The 26,701-nt window shown below is 34.7% G+C and overlaps 1 protein-coding gene across 4 annotated transcripts in view; it reads right to left on the bottom strand.

Annotated features, from left to right (window-relative positions):
• Nucleotides 1–26,701, bottom strand: part of LOC105222977 (nose resistant to fluoxetine protein 6) — a 48,383-nt gene that overhangs the window by 1,868 nt on the left and 19,814 nt on the right. For all 4 annotated transcript variants that reach the window (XM_049456758.1, XM_049456759.1, XM_049456760.1 and 1 more), the window contains exons 3-9: nt 21,195–21,341; nt 9,507–9,763; nt 2,880–3,088; nt 2,723–2,802; nt 2,480–2,664; nt 2,264–2,424; nt 58–226 (exon numbers count right to left, since the gene is read on the bottom strand). In XM_049456758.1, coding sequence (XP_049312715.1) covers nt 58–226; nt 2,264–2,424; nt 2,480–2,664; nt 2,723–2,802; nt 2,880–3,088; nt 9,507–9,763; nt 21,195–21,341 — 1,208 coding nt within the window. The remainder of the gene's footprint in view (nt 1–57; nt 227–2,263; nt 2,425–2,479; nt 2,665–2,722; nt 2,803–2,879; nt 3,089–9,506; nt 9,764–21,194; nt 21,342–26,701) is intronic.

Raw genomic sequence — 26,701 nt, 5'->3', positions numbered from 1 at the left:
GTCTTAGCACGCTTTTCACTTAAGAGGTTTCAACATTGACTTTTTTTATAGACTCACCATTTCACTGAAACCAAAGTAGTTGTGTATGAAAAGTAGATTACGCCACCAGTTTCGTTTACAAATGTCCGCATGATGCCCCACGACCAAGTTCCATTGCGGTCCCGAACCCCACAATGGTAGTACAAAAGTGCAGAAGAGTATGAGCGCGGCTAGTGGGGGTACGATACTGCGAAAGAAGATGCATTTAATCGATTAAATTAATAAAAGTATTTTTTTTTTGTGAGTCTAAGTTGGCTTAGAGACATAAGTATGTATATTAATTCATTTCAAACTTTAAATTTATACTAACAACATAGTAATTCAGCCGAAGACAAATAGCATGGGAAGGGTCATATTCCTAGACCGAAGTTTCCTCCGGGATCTTAATATAGATTTGTGTAATAAGTTTGGGTCTTGAAACACGGCGTTGTCTCCACTACACCTCCTTTTCTAATTTGCAATTTTTTGGTTCTTTTATTACTGTTTTCCAAAAAATCTACTAAGAGCTAATGTTCAATAACATTACAAACAGCCACCCTGGACAACAAAAGTTATGGTTAGATTATATGATAGATGATAAGATCTTTATAAATCAACAAAGCGCTTTGAGCCGATTACAAATTTTTTTAGACGGCCTTTGTGAGTTTCGGCTATGTCTGCTGGTTCGCTCAAGGTACATATGTTATGGATGAAAAAAGTCTGGATGTTTCCACCTTACCTTCTTCCATACAACTATGACGACTTGCGTCTGACAGGATTTTTAGCCTTACCGCAAGAATGACTATTGGACAATGTCCATTAAGACATCTATTGCCGTAAGCATTTCAATAGATCTTCTGCGTTCTACTACATATTGGCCAAAAGAATCTTGCAGCCGCACAGAAGTGGGTCGTCGTGCTAAGCACACGAGAAGTCCATTTAACCAATGGTATAAAGCAAGATGACAATGGAGATCTAACTCAGTCTCAGTTCTAAGTGTGCGCCCACTGGCTTTAGCTCATCGGTTTTGCAGTTACCAGCGATTTTGCTATGTCCAGATTCCCAAACCAATGTGAAGATGAAGTAACGTGAAGCTGTTTCTAGTGAGGACCGACACTCTTTGACTAGCTTTGAGCGCATAAAAAGAGAACTTGGCACTAGTATTGCCGTTTGCTGGCGGTGTGAATGCTCACATCCCTAAAAGAGGCTGCACTTCGTAGTAGTACGTTTACTGCCATCTTAAAGCAGCCACTTCAGCCTCAAAAAACTACAGTGTTTTGGTGGGACAAAGCTGAGACTGGTGAAGAGCTCCTTACAGAAAATTCGCCTTCCAACATTTTCTTCTAGCATTGACCTTAATACATCCCTCGTGGATATGTGAAAGAAAAAGCCGCCACGAGTAGCCTCTACGAAGCAAGAATGCACTTGAAGACGGAGATAAATTCGGATTGTCCTTGTTCGGTCCTCTTTATATTGGCCTGCTGCTTTTTCTTTAAAAATATTTGTGCTAACTCATGCGACTGCGAGATCCTTCTGGCCCAGAGTGAACCGTAAAAAGATCTCCGAACTATATACTTTCTCTAAGCAAAGTCCTATCGCCGTAATTGTAGATATTCTGACTGGACACTGGCGGTTAATGCCTTAACAAATTTCTGGTAAGTTCAAAATGCTTCGTCGATCTATGAGGATCTGGTGACACACTTTTCGAAAACACAAAGGAAGAGTATTTGTTCAAATGAGATCCATCTATTTTAGATCAATCTTACGATCTAACCTAAGGCTTTCATTACAATGGCTATGAAAGTATTATGTTCGTTTTGCTTAAGATGTTGATTGGCACAATCTCGTTACTTCCATTTTAGCATTTGCTCTTAAATATACGTTGTGTACGACCACATAAGATCACATATTCGTTCAGCTCAGCTCAGATTGGCTTGTCGATTATTGCAAATATATGTATTAAAATTTCTAAAATTTCTAAAATTTGTTTAATTTACGCAATTAACTGGCTTTTATTGAATCTTAGAATGTTGCTTGCGTCATGTATATCTTTCTATGCTTTTTTCGCGCAAAAAATTAGATGAATCTAGAACTTTATTCTCGAACTATAATAAAAATTAATTATTTATGAGTGTAAAATACAATTTACATAATGTTTATATACATTTTTGTTTAACAAAAACAAATTTTGATAATATTCTTGTTGTGACCTAAATAGTTTGCATAAAAATGCCGTTAAACTCACCGCATTAAACGACTGACATATTCATTTCGCAAACGCACTGGCTGCCCCTTGAAGAGACGACCGAAGAGTGAGTATGCTGTCAACATGCCACTAAAGAGCAGAAATGGATCGGTGTAGAGCGAGGCAGCACGTCCAATTACGGTCCAAGGGCGGCCCAAGCTCTTTGAAAATGTAAAGTTTTTATTATTATGTAAGTAAAAAGTTAATTTAGCTTACCTCCGACATTTCCGTACGATTATTATAGGGATTAAAGAACATTGCCATCGATTTGTGTGAGAAGAGCAACATTGACGCATTTAGAAAGCGTATGCCATGCACCGCCTCAATGTCATTCGGCGAGGAGCTGGTGCTAAAGAGCCAACGTAGATTTTTGTCCAAAGAGAAGGCGGTGAACCATTCATCTGCAAGTATACTTTAAGTTTAGCAAACAAACCCCTCGAAAATATACTACTAATTTACTTGGCTTTTGATCCGCTTTGGTGCAGCGCTCGTAAATGGTCGATAGCACAGTAATGGAGAGTATAATGAGAAAGAAGCGTCTAGAATCATACGAATATTTGTTAAGTTCAAGTTTTTAATTTAAGTTAATTTTCTTGCTCTTGACATTAGCACTCACACGGCCCATGTTGTATTGCGGTCCCATGGCTTGTTGTCACGCACTTGACACAACTTCGGCTCCACGCGCACTTGGAACGAAATGCCGGTGGAAGTAGTTAAATTGTTCAGGTATTCCTTTACCGTGTACTCCACGTCTTGGTAGCTGCAAGCGTCCGGCACGCAAATACCCCAGTTGATCAGTGAGTAGCGTGGTACACGATGGCCAGGCTGCAAACAAAGATTTTAATTAGGTTAGTAAAGACATGGTTATCTCCATTATATTTCATAAGCCTACAATTAGATGTGAAATAGTAAGTTAGAAAGGATTTTTTCAAACTATATACAGCCATGAGTGATAGAGGTAAGGTCGTCAAAATGTCAAACTTTCGTAGTTATTGTAAACATTTCGTTCATTTCGCTCGGGTCGTCACTATTTTGTTGTCCGACACAATTCAAAAAAGATACGAATCGAAGTGTGGCTTTAGACCTACAAAAACTAGATTTTCACAATGCGCCTAATCTTGGAAAAGAACCAAGAAAGGAAGATTGACACACTACCTTTTCGTCGATATTAAAGCTGTCCTTGACAGCGCGAAAAAAACTGCCTCTATGCCGCAAATCTGAACTTGGTATCTCCGCAAAGCTAATACGGCATAAGCGGTGTCTACACCAATAAGGAAGAAGAAGATTCATATATTGAAAATTATTCGAGAGAAAGATGGAGATAAATATTCGAGATTCGATTGAATTATTAGGGAAGAGAGAGGGATAATAAAACTTGCTAATGAAGATCACCGTCTCGTCTGACTTTTAAAATTCTAAGCTCAGTTCACCCAATCGTCTGCAGAACACATAACCTTTCACGTTTTATAATATTTACACTAACAACCATAACAATAAGTCAACCACAGTTGCTAATTAATTTTTTATATGTCTTTCTAGCCAATCTCTCTGCGATTTTATTGAAGGCACAATGCCGCGTGCAATGAACTCTTTGTTTAGCTCGTGAACTAGCGTTTTTTATTAGTTGCATAATTTTTTTTTTAATATTGATTTTGAATATTTCGGAGTATAATTAAGTTTGCATGCTAGTCAACGAAACATTGACAAAGCAGATGTGAAAAAAACAACAACGCTAACATTTGTTAATAAACCGTTAACTATGCTTTGAATATACTATCTGAAAAGTCTTATATGGAGAGAAATATTTTTGGCAAATAAAAGTTGAAGTTCAAGTTCAATGCGTGCGACAAGCTGTGCAGGCATAATTTTTGAAAATAAATTTGCATGATTCGTGCAAGCAAATATGAGAAAAAATTATTGTTTAATTTATGACGGTGTTAATTTTTTGCCTTTGTGCTAGTCGATGCACCTACAACAATACTACTTGAGCCATTCATAAATCGATTTCGATAAGAATCTGGTTAATATTAAGTATGAAGGAGTTCTTCGATCCAATACCAATTCTAAAGACGTAGCATGCATACCTGAAGTAACAGACTTCACCATAGATAACCCAATTTTGTTTTTATGAGACAAAAAATTGGATTGCTAAAAAAACATCTCCATTTCAGCCTTCCTTCACTTTTTTTTGTTTTAATTATAAGTAAAGAGCTGAGACCAACAATAACTGTTAGTGGATGTCGAAAGAAAGTTGAATAGCCAAATATCAGAGCCGTCTGCTTCGTCTAAAATATGAATGGTAGCTGGTCTAATATCACTGACATTCTATAACGAACCACAGAAAGGTTATATTTAAGGTCCCATATAATATTGAACAGCCGTTCTAAGCTATTTAATATTAAAATAATTTCTAAAGCAGTCCGAAAGCGGAAACAAATAGCTTAAACAATAATTTTAGATAGTTTTCATTTTATATTTTATCAAGTAGTGCGATGATCAGAACTTATTATATGCTGAAGAAGAACACGACGAAAAATCTAATATTAGAACTAAGCATTTCCACATTTATTTCAATCATTCATTAATTTTTTACTCATGGAACCGGCATAGGCAGGTAGGGTGGATATCCGACTATGCATCTAGGCTTTTAGACTACACATTGCGATTAAACACCTTGTTTTTTGGTAACAATACGAGTAAATATATAAGGTTCATGAACTTTATAACGCTGTCACTTCATTATTCAGCAGCTCAACTTGAAGGACGTAGGCCTCTGTAAGTATCTAACATAGTAGCAGCTACGGCAGAGGAAAAAAATATTTTTTGATCGGAAAACCCAAGAAGAGAAGAAGTTAGCTTTTAAGTGAAATAATAATAGCGAGTCGGAAAGGATTCAACCTTTAGTGGTAGCGTCGAAACCAAGACTCGCAAGTCGCACTCGGAAGAATAGTTACTCTTAAATTCTTAAAACTGGTAAAGCCAATAATTTGTAAGACTTGAAAATTGAGCTCAGCACTTTTTTCAAAACTATCTATTTGGGGTATATTTTAAGCTATCCAGAACCAGAGCGAAAAATAGCTGTAATCTGATAATTAATAATACAAAGGGGTGAGAACTCTATGAAGCACTGCAGTCAATCGGAAGTTACACATTCTCGACGAACTTACCATCATATTGGCCAACAGATAATCAAAAGATTCCAGACCTGATAGATTTTTTCATCGTCGGCAAAATATCCCGGAACTATTCGTCGATCAATCAGGGTTATGACCTTAACTCGGAACATTCCCCAATCTGTTTAAGTTATAGTGAAACCGTCATCTTTAAAGACAAAACAGCGGCCTTGTATAAAAACGTACAGATTGGGAATACTTTAGAACGATCAACGAATGTTATGAAAGTAAATATGACTCTATATTAAATACAGGCCAGTGGGAATCTGAAATTTTAAACTTTACAACAAGTATGCAACACACAGCTTGGAAAAGTACACCGGAATTAATGAAAATTGCTGTAAACTCTCAATATCCTAATGATATAAGAGAAATAATTAAATTAAAGAGAAAGCTACGACATAAGTGGCACCAAACTCTTTGCTCAGCTTACAAATCTATTTTAAATGAAGTTTCTAAAAATCGTCATGGGGAACTTAAGAGGTTTAAAAATGAAAGTTTCGCAAAATATCTTCGGTCTCAAACCAATGGAAGAAATTCTAATTACTCGTTTTGGAAAAGCTGTAAAAGATTACAAAGACCAAAAACTCAAGAATGTCCCATTAAAATAAGTGCTGATAGCTGGGCCGGAGATGATTCAAATAAGCAGAAGTATTTTCGGATTTTTTAGCCAAAATATTCTCCCCATATGAAACACACGTAGATTATCCTACTGCTTCCAGTCAAGAAAGCGAAGAAATCTCAAGTTGCACAAGCAGTGAGTTAAGTGAGGAAATCAAAAATCTGAAAAATAAAAAATCCCCCGGTTACGACCTGCTTATTGCCGAGGTCCTAAAACAGCTTCCTCAAATAAGTATAGTAAAAATTACCAACATTATTAACGCGGCTTTTCATCTTAAAGACGTGCCAACTTATTGGAAAATTTGTGAAATTATCATGATTCCAAAACCAGGAAAACCAGGATATGATGTATCTTCTTACAGGCCAATATCACTTCTACCGAGAATATCGAAGCTTTTTGAGAAAATTCTCATAAAACGTATCAATAAAATCATTGAACGAAAAACCATTATTCCAGCGCATCAGTTTGGGTTTCGAGCCAACCATTCTATGATTGATAAAATCCACAGAATTACACACGATATTGAAAAAGCCTTTGAGGAAAAAAATTCTGTTCTGCCGTGTTTTTGAATGTTGTAAAAGCGTTCGATAAAGTTTGTCACAAAAGACTGCTTTCGAAACTGAAACTGATATTACAGAAATAGCATTATGACATCATAAAATCCTACTTATCAGATCGCTACTTTCGCATTAAATAAGGAGAAAAATATTCTATAATATTCTATTCTTAGGGAAATAAAAGCAGGAGTTCCACAAGGTAGTGTGTTGGGCCCTCTGCTTTATATTCTTCATAGGCTGCTATATATATTTCTGGTAGGCAACACTATGTGTTGCCAGGTGCAATATGACATTTCCATTGGAAAGTTTGACATTTTTTAGCATAACATCACTCAGAACGTTTTGTCATTTAATCGTGAATTATTTTATTTACAGAGAATTAAAAAATTCATCTCGGCCAAAAACTGGAATTAACTCGTGAACATTTTCACAACTTTCGACGTGGATTATCACGACAAGAGTGCATCGATGAACTAAAATCTTTGTATGGCTATGAAGCACCATCCTATAGCACTGTGAAAAACTGGTACAACGAATTCAATCGTGGCCGACGCTCGCTCAAAGACGAATTCCGTGAAGGTCGTCCAAAAACAGCCGTTGTGCCAGAAAACATCGATGCCGTACGTGAACTGATAATGCAAGACCGTCATGTAACATACCTTCAGATAGAGGCACGCCTATGCATTTCTCCCACCAGCATACATTCGATATTGCATGAACACCTGGCCGTAAAAAAGGTTTGTTCTCGTTGGATCCCGCACAATTTGACAATCGCTCAAAAAAAGGCTCGTGTGGATTGGTGTAAAGAAATGCTGAGAAAAAAACGATCGAGGTGCTTTAAAAAACGTTTATAAGATCGTCACAGGTGACGAATCATAGATCTATGCGTATGAGCCCGAAACTTCCAAGACGAGCCAAATCCAACGAAAAAAAAAAAACATTTCCGTTGATAAATATGCCTAATAATGAAAGGCCAGAAATATATAAAGCAGCCCTATTAGTTTTGACGATTTGACATTTACTTCCAGAAAAATTCATTATTTTATGGTAGTTTTGCTTTTACTTTTAGTTTTAATTCTAACTTTATTTTTAATTTTATTTTGCATTCAGTTTTAAAACAGTGTTTTTTATTTTTGTAACTAAAAAATGTTATTCTTTTAAACTAAAAAAATAATTAAATTAAAAAATTAATTAAAAAAATTTATTTTTTTTAATTAGAAAAATGAACAAAATTATGATTAAATTAATAAATTAATTAAAAAAATTTATTTTTTTTAATTAGAAAAATGAACAAAAGTATGAAAATTAAAAATTATATATTTAAATTAACAAAAAACAAAAAAAATATAGATAATTAACTTTAATTTTACTTAAAATTGTTAATTTCAACGTTTAATTTTTTAATTAATTTTGAGTTATTTAATTTTTATTTAGCAATAAATGAATTTTTATTTAAGTTTTTAATTAATTTTAATTTAATTATTAATTTAACTATCATTTAATTTTAATTTCGATATTAATTAAATTTATATCCAATTTGTTTTAATATTTTTTTTGAATTTTAGCAATTTCAATTTTAATGTTATTACTAATTAAATTTATAAATTAACGTTTAATTAGTTTATTAAAATTGAATTATTTAATTTTTATTAAGTATCAAGTACATATTTTTTTCAATTTAATTTAATTTTATTTTTAATTTAATTATCATTTTAAATTTCATTTGATTTTAATTTCAATATTAAATAAATTTTTTTTCTTACTTTTTTATTTTTTTTTGTGATTTTTAACAATTTTAGTAAAATTGAAACTGTTAGAAAAATTGACAAATATTAAATAAATTTTTTGTCTTACTTTTTAATTTTTTTTTGTGATTTTTAACAATTTTAGTAAAAGTGAAACTGTTAGAAAAATTGACAAAAATGTAGTCTTACATTTTAATAATTTATTAGTTAAGATTTTTTTTAATTTTAATTTAACTTCTTTTTTATTTTATATTTAATTTGAATTGTTATTCCACAATCAGTTATAGTTAAAGTTTTAGTTAAAAATTTACTATAAATTTTATTTTTATTACTAATTTTCATTTTAATTGCTCTTTAGTTGTAATTTTTTTCTGCCTTCAATTTTCATAGATTTACACAGTTGCCTTTACACACACCTTAATCTTATGCCCTCATTCTTCACAAATGTTTTTCTCTTTCTCCTTTGCTTACCTTATACTACTCTATAAACCAAATGGCTCTCACATGCCTTGTTTCCGGTGGCGCATCAATAAAAATACAATTATTTCTGAGAGTGTTTCCGTACAAATATGCAAATCAGACACAGACATAAAAACAAACTATTTCGTCACATGCAAAATGCATTCATTCATAAAACATTTTCGCCGATAAATTCACAAGCGCTTGTAATTTGGCAATTTATAAGCTGTAAACGCGACTGTAATTGAAGCTTTATGTTAATTAAATTATTTTTATCGTTGCACTTAAGTGAATTGCATGTCAAGATACAATAATTAAGGCAAAACAAAAATAGTTGCAACGTTGACGATTAATAAACCATTTGTTTATATTAAAACGATACTGTATGTGTGTATGTGCATGAGAAATTCTGCATTGTCGTGTGTGTGTGTGTAAAATGTGTGCGCATGATAATGCTAATAATGATGTAATTTTATTAGCGCTTGGCTGTATAAATAGCAAAACATTTCGATTGTCAAACAAAAGACTCAAGCAGCGAACTTGCTCATACAACTCACAACAAATAAACTAACAAATAACAAATAACAAAAAACTTAACAACACATTGTTTAGGCGTGTAAATAATCTGCTTTTCTACAACTTGTGCGCGCCAGTAATTGAATTGCTAATTGAGAGAAATGCACTTACATCATTGAACTCGCTCTTGAAAGGCCCGTGCGATTGTATCAGTTTGAATAAGGCGCGCAAACGTTTCGAATTGTGTGGCAACACCGGCTGTGCGTACGCCAAACAATACTGTCCCTTGATTTCAGCATCCGCTTCATCGTCGACTGCTGCTGCGTCGTCCGCAGCGCTGCTGATGCCCAGACACTGATCGAAGTCACCCGGCTGATTAATGTTGCCATTGAGTATGCCCGAAGTGATCTTGCCGGTGGCGTCATGCACTGTAAACGTAAAAGGAACGATTTTAGTTATAAACTTTATATGTTATTAATAAAAAATGGTAGTTATAAATACAAATGCTAGTTATAGAATAAAATAGTTGCAAAAATGGTTGTCTAATATTACAGTTAAATGTTTAATTGTCGGACTTATGGAATGAGCACAAAATTCATATGCAAATTAGACGCGATATGAGCACGTCTCCATTTCAGGCAACGTTTTTGCACATCTTTTATGGTCAACTTGTGGTTCAACGTCAAAATTAACACATTCAAATAAAAAAATAAATTAAAAAAAAATAAATAAAATTGTAAGAAAGGTGTGGTATACATTGGATAGGATAGTAAGCAAGTGTTATGCATATAAGTGAAGTCAGAATTCTTTTTGGAAATGTACATACATAAATACGTATGCGTTTAGTAAGTATTGTATTATAAAATTTTGGAAAGATATATAAAAATTAAAAAAAAAGAATATTTAATTGCAATGTTTATATCTAGCTTAGCTTTATATTAATCGGCATTTTTAATTTACTTTTATTTAAATTTTAATATTCATTTTTTTATTGGTCTATTAAGTTTGGATTGTCAATAAAAATGTTTTTTAAAAATTTTTATTTTAATTATGGATTTTTCTATATTGTTTTTAATCCTATAAAAAAAATAATTCATTAAATTTAATTATAATTTTTACTTCGTAATAATTTTAGTCTGCATTTTAATTTTGTTTTTAATTCTCTCAGATATTTTATGGTATTCTTTCTTTGCTTTTAATTCAGTTTTAACTAAATTTCAATTAATCTTCAAATTTAGTTGTTTGCCTTCTTAATGTTAATATTTCCTTCCATTTTATTATAATTTATATTTAAATTTAAAATTGAATGCTAATTTTAGTTTTACATTTATTGTTAGTTTAATTTTATTTCTAATTTCAAGTTTAGTACTATTGAATACGTACAATACCTTCCTCGAACGGGAATATTCCTTGAACCCTGGGAAAAAACAGCGACTGGCGCTAATCAGTAAGGGAAAGGAGACCCAACTTGCCAGCAGCATACCGTCCACTATGCAAGCTTGACACAGCGCCAAAGTTCAATGAAAGACTACTTAAACTCAGACTCGAAGCAGCTTTCAGCGAAGCTGGAGCTATAAAATGCGTCAAAAAAGCTACGGAAAAAATAGAGCTAAAGAGCAAATAAGCATATATCTTCCGAAATAAGTAATAAGAAGTCGACTGTGGATATCCTTAGGACCTAGGCGTAAGACTCGGCCCCAGACTAACTTTTTGGGTACATATCTTACCAACTTAGAAGATTAATGGTCAACATTGGGCACCCCAGCAAGAAAATAGAAAGCTCCTAATCTCGACGACTATCAGTGTCCTATTATATAGAGCAGAGATCTGGGCACATGTGGTTAAAAAGGAAAACCGCGTAGGGTATTGGCCAGAGGACACCTCACTTCAGCGTTCAGTGTCAGGCGATGTAATATTAGTTATAAACCCCAATTGAACTTTTGGCGTAAGAAAGGAAAAGGCTGTGGGAGCCAAAAAAATATATACAAAAATAAGAAGAGCGCAATAGAACAAATAAAGAGAAATACAATAACAACAAGGCAATGAAGATGGGATAGTGAGAGTCGCGGCAGCTGAAATGCCAGACTAATAAAAGACCTCAACTTATGGACAACCTCTAAATTCGGAGAAGTCGAATTCTACACAACTCAGCTGTTAGCCGGTCTCAGATACTTCAGAAAGAACCTTCACAGAATGGAAAAAGTCGAAAAGCCCTCATGCCTATACAACGACGCAACAGAAGACGACGCTAAACACATATTCTTTAAATGTGTGCGATAGCGAAAGAACGTACCGCCGTAGAAGACCTTGTTGGCCCAATGAACGCGGACATTTTAGTCAGTGTCATGCCGTAGAGTAAAGCAAACTGGGTTACTATCCAGAAATTCGCATCAATTTTGCTATGCAACAGAAAGCCAGAAAGGGTGACTTGGATGCAGGAGCGCAGATGTAAATCTCTCAATGAGAAAAATGGAACGCCACCCTGAAGTAAGGCAAATGTGCTTCCTTACAGGGCTGGTTTTTAGTGCCTTGCAAGGGGCTGTGATGACAGCACTGATGTACGGCATCATTGTATTTTCCATCCCTCACACGTAAACAAATATGTATGCTATAGTAGTCCGATCTGAACAATTTCTTTGAAGATTGTACTGCTGTCTTGAATAATAAACTAAAAATAAGCAAAGTTTATGAAGATACTTTGTGATATAAAAAGTTCTCCATACAAGGACCTCTATTTAATCGTTGACTTAATATGGCAGCTACATAGGCTGCTTTATATATATCTGGACTAGGCAACACTTTGTGTTGCCAGGTGCAATCTGACATTGCCATTGGAAAGTTTGACATTTTTTAGCATAACATCACTCAGAACGTTTTGTCATTTAATCGTGAATTGTTTTATTTACAGGGAATTAAAAAATTCATCTCGGCCAAAAAATGGAATTAACTCGTGAACATTTTTGTGCGATCATTTTTCACAACTTTCGACGTGGATTATCACAAGTAGAGTGCATCGATGAAATAAAATCTTTGTATGGCTATGAAGCATCGTCATATAGCACTGTGAAAAACTGTTACAACGAATTTAATCGTGGCCGACGCTCGCTCAAAGACGAATTCCGTGAAGGTCGTCCAAAAACAGCCGTTGTGCCAGAAAACATCGATGCCGTACGTGAACTGATAATGCAAGACCGTCATGTAACATACCTTCAGATAGAGGCATGCCAGCATACATTCGATATTGCATGAACAGCTGGCCGTAAAAAAGGTTTGTTCTCGTTGGACGCACAATTTGACAATCGCTCAAAAAAAGGCTCGTGTGGATTGGTGTAAAGAAATGCTGAAAAAATACGATCGCGGTGCTTCAAAAGACGTTTATAAGATCGTCACAGGTGACGAATCATGAATCTATGCGTATAAGCAATCGACCGTGTGGGTCTCCCAAGACGAGCCAAATCCAACGAAAAAAAAAAAAAAACATTTTCGTTGATAAATATGCCTATTTTCATTATCAGGCCAGAAATATATATAGCAGCCCTCGTACGTGCTATCGGATATCGCCGGTTCTGACAAACAAGCAGTTTCTAGGGGAGAAAAGGACGAGAGCGATATTTTAAAAATTGAGGGATGTTCGATTATATACAGACAGACAAATAGATGGGCATAGTTTACTGTGGGTGGTACTAATAGTAGCATCTATTTGATTCTTAGTCAGTTCCTACCTTTAAAAGATACGTATACAAATTTGGCAACTGAGAAACTTTTAGTTAATGAGATATATTTTGTGTAAAGCAACTTGTGTTAGTGTACAAAAAATGGATCTAAAAGCAAGCTGTTGACGAAAGGTCTGTGCAAAAGTGTTCGAGTGTTCTTTAATCGTAATAAAACCGAGTTTTTGTGTCGGCGTGTGACCATCATTTCACACTGAAGTCTAATCGACAGTCAGCCTAATGGACTGCACATGATGAAGCGGTCCTCAAGCATGGAAACATGAAAAGGTCGGCTGATTACTGAGCCAGTTATGATCCTTTGGACTGCGTATTTGGTTACAGTTCTCAATACGTAGAGATATTATTATAGCACTGCTCTGGGCAATGCTTCGCAAATATTCCTGTATATATCAAATTATAACAAATATGTTTATCAACACAGCAGCTATTCCGCATTTTTTTTTTTATTTTTAGCTATCGCATTTGCGTCCTTCGCTCATAATCTAGCAAAGTGGCCTCAATGCCTTCAGATAGAGAGGCATGCCAATGCATTACTCCCACCAGCAAACATTCGATATTGCATGAACACCAGGCCGAAAAAAAGGTTAGTTCTCGTTGGATCCCGCACAATTAGACAAACGCTCAAAAAAAGGCTCGTGTGGATTGCTATAAAGAAATACTGAAAAAATACGATCGCGGTACTTCAAAAGACGTTTATAAGATCGTCAGAAACCATTTTCGTTGATAAATATGCCTATTTACATTATTAGGCCAGAAATATATATAGCAACCCTCGTAGACTCTATGGCCAATGCCATTTTTATACCCTGAATAAGGTATATTAAGTATGTCACGAATTTTGTAACACCCAGAAGGAAGCGTCGGAGACCCAATAAAGTATATATTTAAATGATCAGTATATTGAGCTGAGTCGATTTAGCCATGTCCGCCTGTCTTTATATCTTTGTATACGAATTAGTCCCTCAGTTTTTAACTGCCGATATCGGACCACTATAACATATAGCTGCCATACAAACTGAATGATCGAGATTAAATGCATGCATGGGAAACTTTCGCATTTGACGTGGTATCTTCACGAAATTTGACATGTATTACTGCTTAAGGTAATAATATAATCTCCGAAGAAACTATTCAGATCGGATTACTATATCATATAGCTGCCATACAAACTGAAGCCGGTTACGTCTTTAGATTTACTTAAAAACATAGTTACTAAAAGAAATGCACTTGCGAAGGGTATATTAGCTTTGTTGCAGCCGAAGCTCACGTTCTTGTTTAATGTGACATTAAAAATATGTTCGTCCTAAAAAAACTGCCTTGTTCAGGAGCAACAATCAGTATAACCCATATACTAAGCATGCATGCATACGAAAATACATAGAAATTAGTGTTCTCCCACATTAGCTCCGTGTTGTTATTTTTTTACTTATTTCTTTATTTTTTTGAAGTAATAAAATTTTCAAATGCTTTTTACATGAATTTTGAACACATGCTTATTATTTGAAATATAATTTTAGTAATTATGAATTGTATTGACTTTTAAAATAAATAGGTAAAAAGTATTCTATGTCCGTCCCCTGGTTCTAAGCTACGACACTTATAACTCGATGGCATTGAGAGTAAGTTTGCTTTAATTTCAAAAATGTATTTTTAAATAATTTTTGTTAATTTTAAATTGCTTGACTTGGACTAAAATATAACAAATAAATGAATTCTTTATATGAATGGAAAAGTAATTTATTTCTGCACTGAGAATTTTTATTTTATTTATTTAGGCAAAAATATTCCGCAAATTACTTTTCAACACAATGTTTTAACTTTATTTTGCACAAACATTAATTTTCATATAAAACTGCACAAAAATGCAGCGAAGCATAATTGACTAAAAATTGCAAAACCACTTTAGAACGTTAAAAAGATATAAAAATGCCAGCCACATCACATACATAATTAAAAGTTTAACTTATAACCCATACTTATATAATTGAATATTATCTTAACCAGTCTCGCGTTCCATGCACTTGGCTTAAAAATGCTTAAAATGTGTGACGTTTCAATGCTTCATGCTGCGAAAAACGCCTAGAACTTTAACATGCGCCGCTCGCCATTTGCTTTAACCTTGGTAGTGATTTTTAAATGAACGCAAAATGAAAAAAAAAATCAGTTTTACAAGGCTTCACATGCAATGAAACTAGTTATTTGGGCGTTATGCCTTATTCTATTAAAAAAAGTCGCAGAATATAAAAAATAGTCGAATTAGAGGTGGACAAAAAGAGGAAGCTACTTGGAGACTTACTAAACCACCTGAAGATTTGCTGAAACCTGAACCTGCAAAGTTTGCAAGAAATACTTAGTGTGAACATATACGAGCTCTCTCTCGTAGCTCTAATATTTTGGTTGCTAACGTTAAGTAAAGGATTTTTTCGGTTATGGTGTATTAATCGCATCGAATGTACTTTCACAAGAATTTCATTGATAACACAATCCGTTTTTGTTTTATTCTTATTGAAAACCCCGTTCTTAAAGTTAAGGCCTCTGACTCAGAATTTTGGTAGTAATTTCGACTTATTGTTGGATCGTTTATCTTTCCATGAAGAAAAATGTCAAAAGACCGGGAAAAAATATGGCTTCGTTTGCTATCGCTATCCTTGTTTGATACTTATAATAGGTTGTCAAAGAAGTATTGCGGTGTTTTTATTGAATTTTCAATTGTTCATAAAATTGGTTACAATAATGCGAGTCAAATATGCGCCGTTTTGTTCGATGACGCGTTCTCAACGAGATGCCTACTTGATAATGCCCCTATCATAGAAGCTCGCTTCCCTATTGGCAAAAAACTCGGAGAGCCAATTTTCACAGGACTCTCTTGTGGCCAATTTCAGACTACCAAGCGCGTTCGCCATGGACAGAAACAGGTGGCAAATACTTGGTGCGAGATCCGGACTATACGATGGATGCAAAAGAACCTCCCATCCGACCTCCCGGAGCTTCTGGCGCGTGACTAAAGATATGTGTGGCCTGGCGTTGTCCTGATGGAAGATAATTCGGCCTCTGTTGATCAAAGATGGCCTCTTCTGCATGAGTGCTGCCTTCAAGCGGTCCAGTTGTTGACAGTACAGGTCCAAATTGAGCGTTTGGCCATAGGGGAGCAGCTCATAGTGGATTATTCCCTGCCAATCCCACCAAACACAAAGAAGAACCTTCCTGGTTGTCAATTCAGGCTTGGCCACCGTCTGGGCCGCTTCACCGCTTTTCTACCACGACCGTTTACGCCTTACGTTATCGTAAGTGACCCACTTTTCATCGCCAGTCACCGTGCGCTTCAAAAACGGGTCGATTTTGTTGCGATTCAGAAGCGATACGCATGCGACGATACAGTCAAAGATGTTTTTTTGCGTCAATTCGTGTGGCACCCATACATCGAGCTTCGTAGTGACTCCAAGCTTCTTCAAATGGTTTATAACGGTTTGATGACTCATGCCCAGCTCATGACCGATGCTACGGCTGCTACTATGCCGGTCCCTTTCGACCAATTCAGCGAATTTATCGCAATTTTCGATGACAGGCCTTTCGGAGCGTGGCGCATCTTCGAGCACCTCTACACCAGAACGAAAACGTTGAAACCATCGTTGTGCGGTCGAAAGGAAACTGTATCGGGTCCATAAACTGCACAAATTTTATTGGCGGCTTGAGATGCATTTTTGCCTTTATCCTAGTAGTACTGTAAAATATGTCGTTTTTTCTCTTTATTTTGCTCCGTGTTTGCGACGCTATAACTCATGAACGACTTAAAACGACTCAAACACGTGTTAGCGCGTGAAATGAGCTTTCCAAAAAGGTATAGCTTGACCCGATGCGACGAGTAAAACTAGAACTACACGCTTTCAGCGCCAACTAGCGAAAATACCGCAAGACTTTTTTGACAACCTATGTTCTCCTTCAATTAATGGCTCATCTTTTCCTACGACAGCTGACTATTTTAGAATCAAAATAATTGAGAGTACCCAACTTAATACGGCTTCTTATTCTGACTAGCTTCTAACTTTTAACCTTATCATATTTGGCAGTACTTTAAGTTGAGTAACAAACTTCTTCTTATAAATGTTTATAAATCTTTGATTGTATGCCAACCCAAGATGATTTCTAAACTCTTATCCTATTCACAAATATTCAGTTGGATTTCATTATTTATACCTGAACTGGGTATACAGACACGAGGAATATAACAAAATTGTAACAACCGGAGGAAAGGTCTGAGGCTTTGATTCGATTTAGCTTTGTTCGCCTCTTTGTATGTACGCCAGCTAGTCGCTTAGCTTTGAGATAACGATGCTTATTTTTCGCAACCTCCGCTATCGCAGTAGTATATGTGTACATACTTAGCTGTCACACAAATTGAACAACCAAAATCATGATCTTGTGTGGGAAACTTTTTTAATCGATGAGATATTTTCACGAAATTTGGTATGAATTGTTGTGTATTCTACAAAGAAAGTTTTCCAGATCGAAAAACTTTTGCATATTGGTGCTAGACAAATCATATCTTTGTATAGAAAACTTTTTATTTGACGGGATATCCACAAAAAATTTCTTAGCCGAAGAAATTTTTCGGATCGGACCTCTATATCATGTAGCTGTCATATAAATTGAACGAACAAAATAACGTTTTTGTATAGAAACTTCATTATTTATGAAGGATATTCCAGCTTCGAGGCAACCAAAGTTTCTCAATTTTTCTTGTTTTTTACTAAATTTCATAATTGAACCATCCTAATTGGCACTGGTTTAAAGCGCTACTCGCGAGCATATTTACTTATACCACGTGACTAACCGGAGGCATACATATGCGTGCTTGAATGCAATTGGTCATTAAATTTTATTGTTGTAGTTATCACATCGAATTAATATGTATTCCAAATTACACACTTATGGATAAAAATATGACTTTTAATTAACTTTTAGTAGCCAAAACCATTTATTAATGCCGAATATATAATATACATAGGTATGTAAATATATTATATACTGCAGACTGTAGACAGCTATTGCTGCAGATAAAGGGTGATTTTTTAAGAGCTTGATAACTTTTTTTTAAAAAAAACGCATAAAATTTGCAAAATCTCATCGGTTCTTTATTTGAAACGTTAGATTGGTTCATGACATTTACTTTTTGAAGATAATTTCATTTAAATGTTGACCGCGGCTGCGTCTTAGGTGGTCCATTCGGAAAGTCCAATTTTGGGCAACTTTTTCGAGCATTTCGGCCGGAATAGCCCGAATTTCTTCGGAAATGTTGTCTTCCAAAGCTGGAATAGTTGCTGGCTTATTTCTGTAGACTTTAGACTTGACGTAGCCCCACAAAAAATAGTCTAAAGGCGTTAAATCGCATGATCTTGGTGGCCAACTTACGGGTCCATTTCTTGAGATGAATTGTTGTCCGAAGTTTTCCCTCAAAATGGCCATAGAATCGCGAGCTGTGTGGCATGTAGCGCCATCTTGTTGAAACCACATGTCAACCAAGTTCAGTTCTTCCATTTTTGGCAACAAAAAGTTTGTTAGCATCGAACGATAGCGATCGCCATTCACCGTAACGTTGCGTCCAACAGCATCTTTGAAAAAATACGGTCCAATGATTCCACCAGCGTACAAACCACACCAAACAGTGCATTTTTCGGGATGCATGGGCAGTTCTTGAACGGCTTCTGGTTGCTCTTCACCCCAAATGCGGCAATTTTGCTTATTTACGTAGCCATTCAACCAGAAATGAGCCTCATCGCTGAACAAAATTTGTCCGAAAAAAAAAAAAACCGAACACTGATTTTGGTAATAAAATTCAATGATTTGCAAGCGTTGCTCGTTAGTAAGTCTATTCATGATGAAATGTCAAAGCATACTGAGCATCTTTCTCTTTGACACCATGTCTGAAATCCCACGTGATCTGTCAAATACTAATGCATGAAAATCCTAACCTCAAAAAAATCACCCGTTATAACATGCATACATATGTATATACGTGGCAATAAATTATTCAGCCAGCCAAAGCACAAAATTCTAAACGTCTAAAGTCTGCGTCGAAGCTGCGACTGCAATAAACCCCTCGGCAGCTGATATGCTGTGCATTCTAGAAGTTGTTGTAGTTTGTGACTCTATTGCTGCAACCACAAACATGGTTCATACAGGTATGTCTACCAGCTAAAGACTCGATTTTGTTAATAGCTTCCAGTCATTTTCAATTCTTTGCAACTTGTTGCAGCTGCTGTTCTGATAGGTGCATACATGTATAGCAAAGTAAATGGCTGTGGCACTGACTATGACGGAGGCTGCAATTCTAAGTGCACTTGAGACGCTTAGGCCATTGCTAGTGCTTTGTGGCGGTCACAGCTTCTAAACTGGGTAAAGTTCGTTGAGTGACCTTCAAATTTTGATTGCAGCATTTGCAGATATTGCATTACACGAAAACTGGAAATCGTACGAAATGTTGCACGACAGCACGAAGGTTGCTTAGATCTACGAGTGTAAACAGACGAAGTTGTTATGATAGATTGCAATTATTTTTGATATGTGTGTTGGTGTATACTTATTCGTATAACGATTAGTTGAGGTTACGAAGTTTGTCATGATAGTTTAGAGCTCTGTGAATCACTCTTTTTAGATGGTTTCCAAGCTGTTGGGCTTTCTGGCAGATATAGGTTCATGTTATAGATGCAAGTTGTTGTTATTTTAATATATCGATGAAAGTTTTTTTTAATTTTACTGATTTGTTCACGGTCGGATATACATTTGAATATGCCTCGTTAATAAAGAGTACTACACTTTCATATTAGGTTAAGTAAACAGCGCTTCAAAGAAGTGATTAGTTGTTCCTTCTGACGAACCGATGAATATGTGTATGCACATACAAGTTTACAATCGTCCACAGGCTACAACATTAATCTTATACTTCGGATATTGAGAGAATTAAATTTGAGTTTGAGATATACTTGTAAAAATTATGGGACCAAAACTTACTGCATGCTATCTGTCTACTCATCTTTGTCCTTATAATATTTGCTGCATTATGTGTATTCAATGAACGAGAGAGGGGGGAGATCAGGGACAATTTCTTCAGGGTGCGAAGTTCTTAGGGCGGTCTAGTGCTCTGCAGCAATCTTTACAGAATTTTAGCTAAAAATTGATCGATCAGGGTGCCCACATTATATATTCTCCACGAGCTCGGTTTACACTCTACGGCTCGGTTCGTATTTATAAAGAATTTGGCGCAGATTCACACGAGCATATTAATTTCAGTTATTTCTTGAATACTCTGCAAGCTTTTGTAATTTGCTGGCTATTTGTCATAACCAATTGGCATAAGTGTGCTGTATTGGCATTTTCACGCTTCTTCGTTTTCATTATTTTTGGTGTGCATTTATGGCTCTTTCATTTTGCATTATGCATGTGTATGCTCACATTAATTTTTTGAGTTTTTCTTGCAATTCGTATTTGTTTATATAAATAAGCTGCAGTTTTCCGTCAATTCGACCTTGAGTATGCAACTACAAATATTGGCTTGCGGCCAAAAAGCTTTGTAAGCTTTTAGTGTGAATCCATTACTTTTGTTAACAGCAATTTGTTTCATTTGATGGCGAAAAAATCCTAAACTACAAGTATAAATGACCTTTTTTAATAAAATACAAGCTTGGATCAACATTTAATTACTTCAGATCGGAATTGGGAAAGTTAGGCTAACGTTAGTTAGTCGTCAAGAAATGTATTCAACAGTTAGATTAGAGTAGATTTTACTTTAACATGGAAGAATATCTAGATAGCAAGTATGAAAAGATTTTAAGGCGCATTCAAGACAAATGGGCATCCAAGTTGATCGCTAGATCGGTATGAAATTCTTTGTGAATATAAGCGCTGTGTAAGAAACGCTGACCTGAAACTAGTTTCTGACATTTTTAAAAGTTTCTTCACTATTCCTTAATGAGCTGAAGTGATCTATTTATAGTATAACTAAATAAGTTTTGTTTTAGTTTCGAAATTTTTAAGTTTTATATTACATAATAAATTTAAATAAAAAAAGTTAGATTTAATAAAATTTTTTAAGCTTTTAAATGTGTTAACAATGTAAGAGAATTGTACTTACTTTTTAACGCCCAGAAATCAAAGTTGTTCAAGCCGTCTAGAAAACGTCGCATTTGCCTGCGACACTTAGGAGAGGCATTCGGATTGCGTGCAGCATCAAAAGGCGTGGCCACAGACATAAATCGTTGACCAATGTTGTATAAGTAAACTATAAAAAGAGAAAATACATTTAAATTAAAAAATGAAAGAAGAAAGAAATGTGTTTAAAATAATTAAAATATGAAAATAATCCAAGAATTAGACTATTATATAAAAAGTTATAAATAGAAATATTAAAGCTGGTGAAGAGTAGTAGCAAGTAACCAAGTTGCTGGTTGCAAGCAATCGCCATTAAATCAATAATTATCCTGGTGTGCATGGAAGAACTCAACAGCGTATGTGGTCGCAGTCCGCAACAACTAATATGGATATGAGGGAGAGAGATGACAGGCAGCACAGCTAATTCAGCGGTGGACTTTACGCCGACAAGTCCAGAATCATTCTACGATGTGGCTCTACTTACATCAAAAAGCAGTAGCGTAAAGAAGAGCGTTCGGATTGAGATAGACAAAGATCCTTTTCAAACCACAAGATTGTGTTAACAAAGCTACTACTAGTTGAGTTTTATTAGACGCCTTTGGATATGATATAAGGATATTGGCGGTAGTGTGTACTTCATCATTTAAACAGTGCTGTCAATTAAGGATCTAATAAGTGTTCAAATTTAAACAAAAAAGTCTTCAACTCTGTATGACGTCTAATTTTACTTGTGTAAAAAAGCTCAAGTATTTAGTTTGTTTACGTATTGTTTGCGGAAATAAACATTTTCGTAAAAAACGCTGCTCGTTTCCTCGCCGAAGCCAATACACAGCATTCACTGTATAATTATTTACAAAAAATGTTGCCGAAAAAGGGATAAGTCAATTGTATATAGACACTTAGTATTGAAGTTTCTAAATGGTTAAGTATTGTTGAGTATTCACAGTAGGCATTGGCTGCCACATTAGCATCAGGAAATAAGACGACACGTCTGTCGATGCGTCAGACGACACTAGACTAAATAAATGCGCGGCATGTTGTTATGGAAATATGTAGACTTATTAATTATGTACAATATATGGGTACCAATAAATATTTATATACTTTGTTTTTAAAAATGAATGGGGCAAGAAATTATTATATTATATTATATATATAGATGTACTTTAAGATTAGTTGCAGAAGATGCTCACATTGAGGATTATGAATACTTTATAGAATGAATGCATTAAGCTCGCGCTAAAGTCAGTATTTTTTATTTTAAATATAAAATATAATAAGTGTTAGCTTTCAATGCTGTAAGTCGTTTTAAGTGTTTACAAGTCTTGCGAAATATATACCATTCATCGAATTTCATTATTAAATCTTACTTATAGCGATGTGGGTGGAAAAACTAAAGCTCTACATAGAGCACTAAAATTCGTGTCGGGAAATTTGTACTGGATAGCATTATTGCACTGGTTTCTACATCGAAAGTACTTACCATTGATCTAATTTTATTAATTGCATCCCGCATTTGAAGTTAAAGATGAGCAAACAATATATATTTAGATATTCACGAAGTCAAAGCTCACTATTACTATAGAATATCGATAACTTTATCAGTAGCCTGTACTGAAATTCGATCTTTTAAAAAAAAAAAACAGTATAAACCGGCAACATGGAAACCCTTTGTCATATTAGTGGGATTCTCTTCAGTCTTATGAAGGTCATGAAAATCTCGTTTGAAAAACACTCTTGAGTAAGTAAAAAATTCCAAGAAATATACAGAAGGTTCATGGAGAATATTTATGATCTACAGCAAGAATGGTACACAATTTTACAACAGTTTCGCCCAATTATTTTATGGAGTGCGTTTGCCATAAGGATACCTTGGTTTCTTTATAATTACTATGCCACATTTTGACTGTGATATCGATAGTTATTAATCGAGAGCACCTTTAATCTTTCAATACAGTTTTGTGAGCGGATGCGTATTTGTAAAATGAGTATTCCGTACAATCACAAACAAATTGTGAGAAAATAGTCAAAATGCCTTAATAAGTGCCATTAGGTATTGAATTTATTGCCAAATTTTTGCAGTTAAGTTAAATTATTCTGATATTTGTCTGGACAATACTAAATTTTTTTATTTTATCAGGCATAAGACACACGAGATTCAAAAGTCAATGGGTTGTTTTGTCACTGTTTTGAAGTCCATGAAAAAATACACACGTTGCATAAGTAAGAATATAGCAAAAAAAAAGTAAATAAAATTAAAACACTGGCGGGATTTTCGCGCTAAAGTTTTAAAATTCAAGCAGCGTGCGCCGAGCATTTGATAATTATGTTAAAAAGCTCTCTTGTATATGGAACGAATTATGAATTCGTCGCACGAGTTTTTGTGCAATGAAATCGTCGCAATCGAACGCAAAGAGCATACATTTCTCACTGACAGTAGCAGAACGAAGTGTGCAAATGAGCAACGGATGAGTGACTACCTGATGACTGCCTATCAGCAAATGTACTTAGCAATTATACGTATGCATATATGTAATTGTAGGCGGGTATATACAGCAATTTGTTGGGGGCATATGAAGAGAGCATGTAAGCTTTTGAATGAAATATTCAAAAGTGACTTAAAGAACGAAAATCATTTATTGATGACACATGTATGCGGCATAAAGTAATATAGTCCCAAACCAAATTTATTTTCCTCAGGCATCTGACATGCCTCGATATTGGTAACAAAATAGTGCATAGTTTATTATTTTTACTATTGTTAGACTAAGATTAGCATTCATTTTGTTATTTGATAGGCCTCAGTAAAAGTGTTTTCTCAATACTTAATTTATTAAGATTATCGAAAATATATAATTATACTTCGGGAGCTTTTAAATAACTTTAAATATTATTTCGATTATTTTGAGACACTAAAAGCCTTGTTTATATGGCAGGTTATCTCCTCAGACGATACTTGCGAAAATGCTCGAGCTTTTTAAGTATGAATACCGGAATTCATAATCCACAAAAATAGTCGATACTCAAACTTACTCGTTACTTATTTAAATTATTAAATATATTCATGGATTTCTGCTATAAAATTGAGGGTTTTTAAGAGTATGGTTGGTATGGTTGACAATATTTCTCGAACTCAGCTTCTGGAAGGGCATATAGTGGGGGGGAGAGCTATGATTCTCACAACGTTCGACGTGATTCGAAAAATATGAAAATTCAAATTGTTATTCCTCATTGCCTTTCGCTCTTAAAGACATTATATAAAGTGAAGTGGTGTCTGCATTACTAAAATTTATTAAGAAGATAATTAAAAATTCTGGTTAGGATTGCTTTCTAATCTCTTTATCTTAAATTAAAAATTATTATGAAAGAAATATATTTACAAAGAGTGCAGTTCAACTTAATTTTGAAACATTAAAACTGTTAAAACTACTATAAACTGCTTTATTATACTAACCACATAAACCACTTTGCTTCCCTGCGCAGTTAATGTTAACTTTTTAATTAAAACACATTTTATTACTTCACTTCGGAGCAACACTTCACAAAGTGAAGACATGAATAATGTCTGGTAATAAAGATTTGCAAAAAGCGAATTAAACATGCTTATAATTAATTAGCATTTAACTTTTCAACTATCAATTTGTATTTGTCATGTCACATGCCGCTTTCGTTGCTGTGGGTTCGTCCAGATTTTAGTGTGTATTTTTTATTGAAGCTCCACCCAACACTTTTGTAAAACATACAAAGCTTCTTCAGCACTTAGGAGACGTCTGCTCTTATCATACAATCTTCATTGTCGTGATAATCATGAGTAATTGAGTATAGCGGCAGCTTGGAGCAGTTGAGAACAAAACCCCATGAAAACAAAGGCGATAAATCAACATAAATTACGCAGTGTACTCATACGAACGGATAACGAGAATTAGCTGAAATAAATTTTCTTATTTTGACAAATGTAATTTTTTGCATTATAGAGTTGTACATCAAATGTTTCAAGCGTGATTGAGTAAGAAGTAAAGGAATTGGTTTTTGGTAGCAGGATTTAAGAGAGATGTATGAAATGATGCGAAAGTGGCTAATTCTGTTTGAGAAGTGTGTAGAATGTTATAATCTCACGTTCTTGCAGGCAATTAGGTGACGATTAAGTTAATAGCAGTGCTTATATCTTTGTGACGTCACTCTAGAAAGTGAAACCAGGAATAGAAAATTCTCGAAGAAACTCTTTGTTCTACTGACTTCCATAATTTTTGATAAATACATGAGTAATATGAAGTTCCACTTATCTTTGTGTATGGAAGAGAGCTTAATAGACTACTTTTCGCGTCATTTACTACTGTGGGTAAAAAATGGCAAGACTTTTTAATTTCGCGCAAAAACCATATTTTTTTCTAGGTTGGTATAACAGTCAGTGACATCTGTGCCAAATGTCACATTAGAATAATCATTAGTGCTTAGTATACGCTCTCTTTCGACCAATTCAGCGATTTTATCGCAATTTTCGACCACAGGCCTTCCGGAGCCTGGCGCATCTTCGACCACCTCTACACCAGAACGAAAACGTTGAAACCATCGTTGTGCGGTGGAAATGGAAACTGTATCGAGTCCATAAACTGCCCAAAATTTATTGGCGGCTTGAGATGCATTTTTGCCTTTATCGTAGTAGTACTGTAAAATATGCCGTATTTTCTCTTTATTTTGCTCCATGTTTGCGACTCTATAACTCACGAACGACTTAAAAGAAACAACAATCAATCAAACACGTGTTAGCGCCTGAAATGAGCTTTCCAGAAAGGTATAGATGACCCGACGCGATGAATAAAACTAGAACTACGCGCTCGCTTTCAGCGCCAACTAGCGAAAATACCGCAAGACTTTTTTGACAACCCAATATAAAATGCATCCGGCAATTTTTATGATAAATGAAATTATTCACCAAAAGGTTCTTTTAAATTTTGTGTGCGGAATGAAATTTCTGGTGCCGAGGATTGAAACAAAAGTTGGCACAAATGGATTGGCGTCAAGGACGACGACATAGATTTTGAAGAATAAAAATTAAGAATTTTAAAACTATAGACAAAGTCTTACTATTTCTTTCTCATAGCATTATGCTCTCACTATAGAAAACAAATAGGCTGCTGCGAAAATATAAAAATAAATGTAAATAATATGTGAAAATATTGGAGTTTTTGTTTATTTTGGTTTGAAATATTATTATGAAAAAATTTAAAAAATAACTGATATAAGTTAACTAATAACTTTTCTTATAACATTATCCACAGTTAAATATTAGTTTAAAAAATTCAGTTATTTTTGATGAAAAAACGACTTCAAAAATAATGGATCAACTCATTTCAATTTAGATTCAATTGTATGTATAAGATTGAGTTACTACAGAGTATTCTTCTTCTTATGCATATATTTTTCAATCATCAATGTCAAACAAAATTTGTTTAAGTTTTTCTCAAGCCCTTTTTATTTATATTTAGCTTA

Source organism: Bactrocera dorsalis, chromosome 4, assembly GCF_023373825.1.
Source record: "Bactrocera dorsalis isolate Fly_Bdor chromosome 4, ASM2337382v1, whole genome shotgun sequence".
Taxonomy (NCBI): domain Eukaryota; kingdom Metazoa; phylum Arthropoda; class Insecta; order Diptera; family Tephritidae; genus Bactrocera; species Bactrocera dorsalis.
This window is presented reverse-complemented; position numbering and strand designations above follow the sequence as displayed.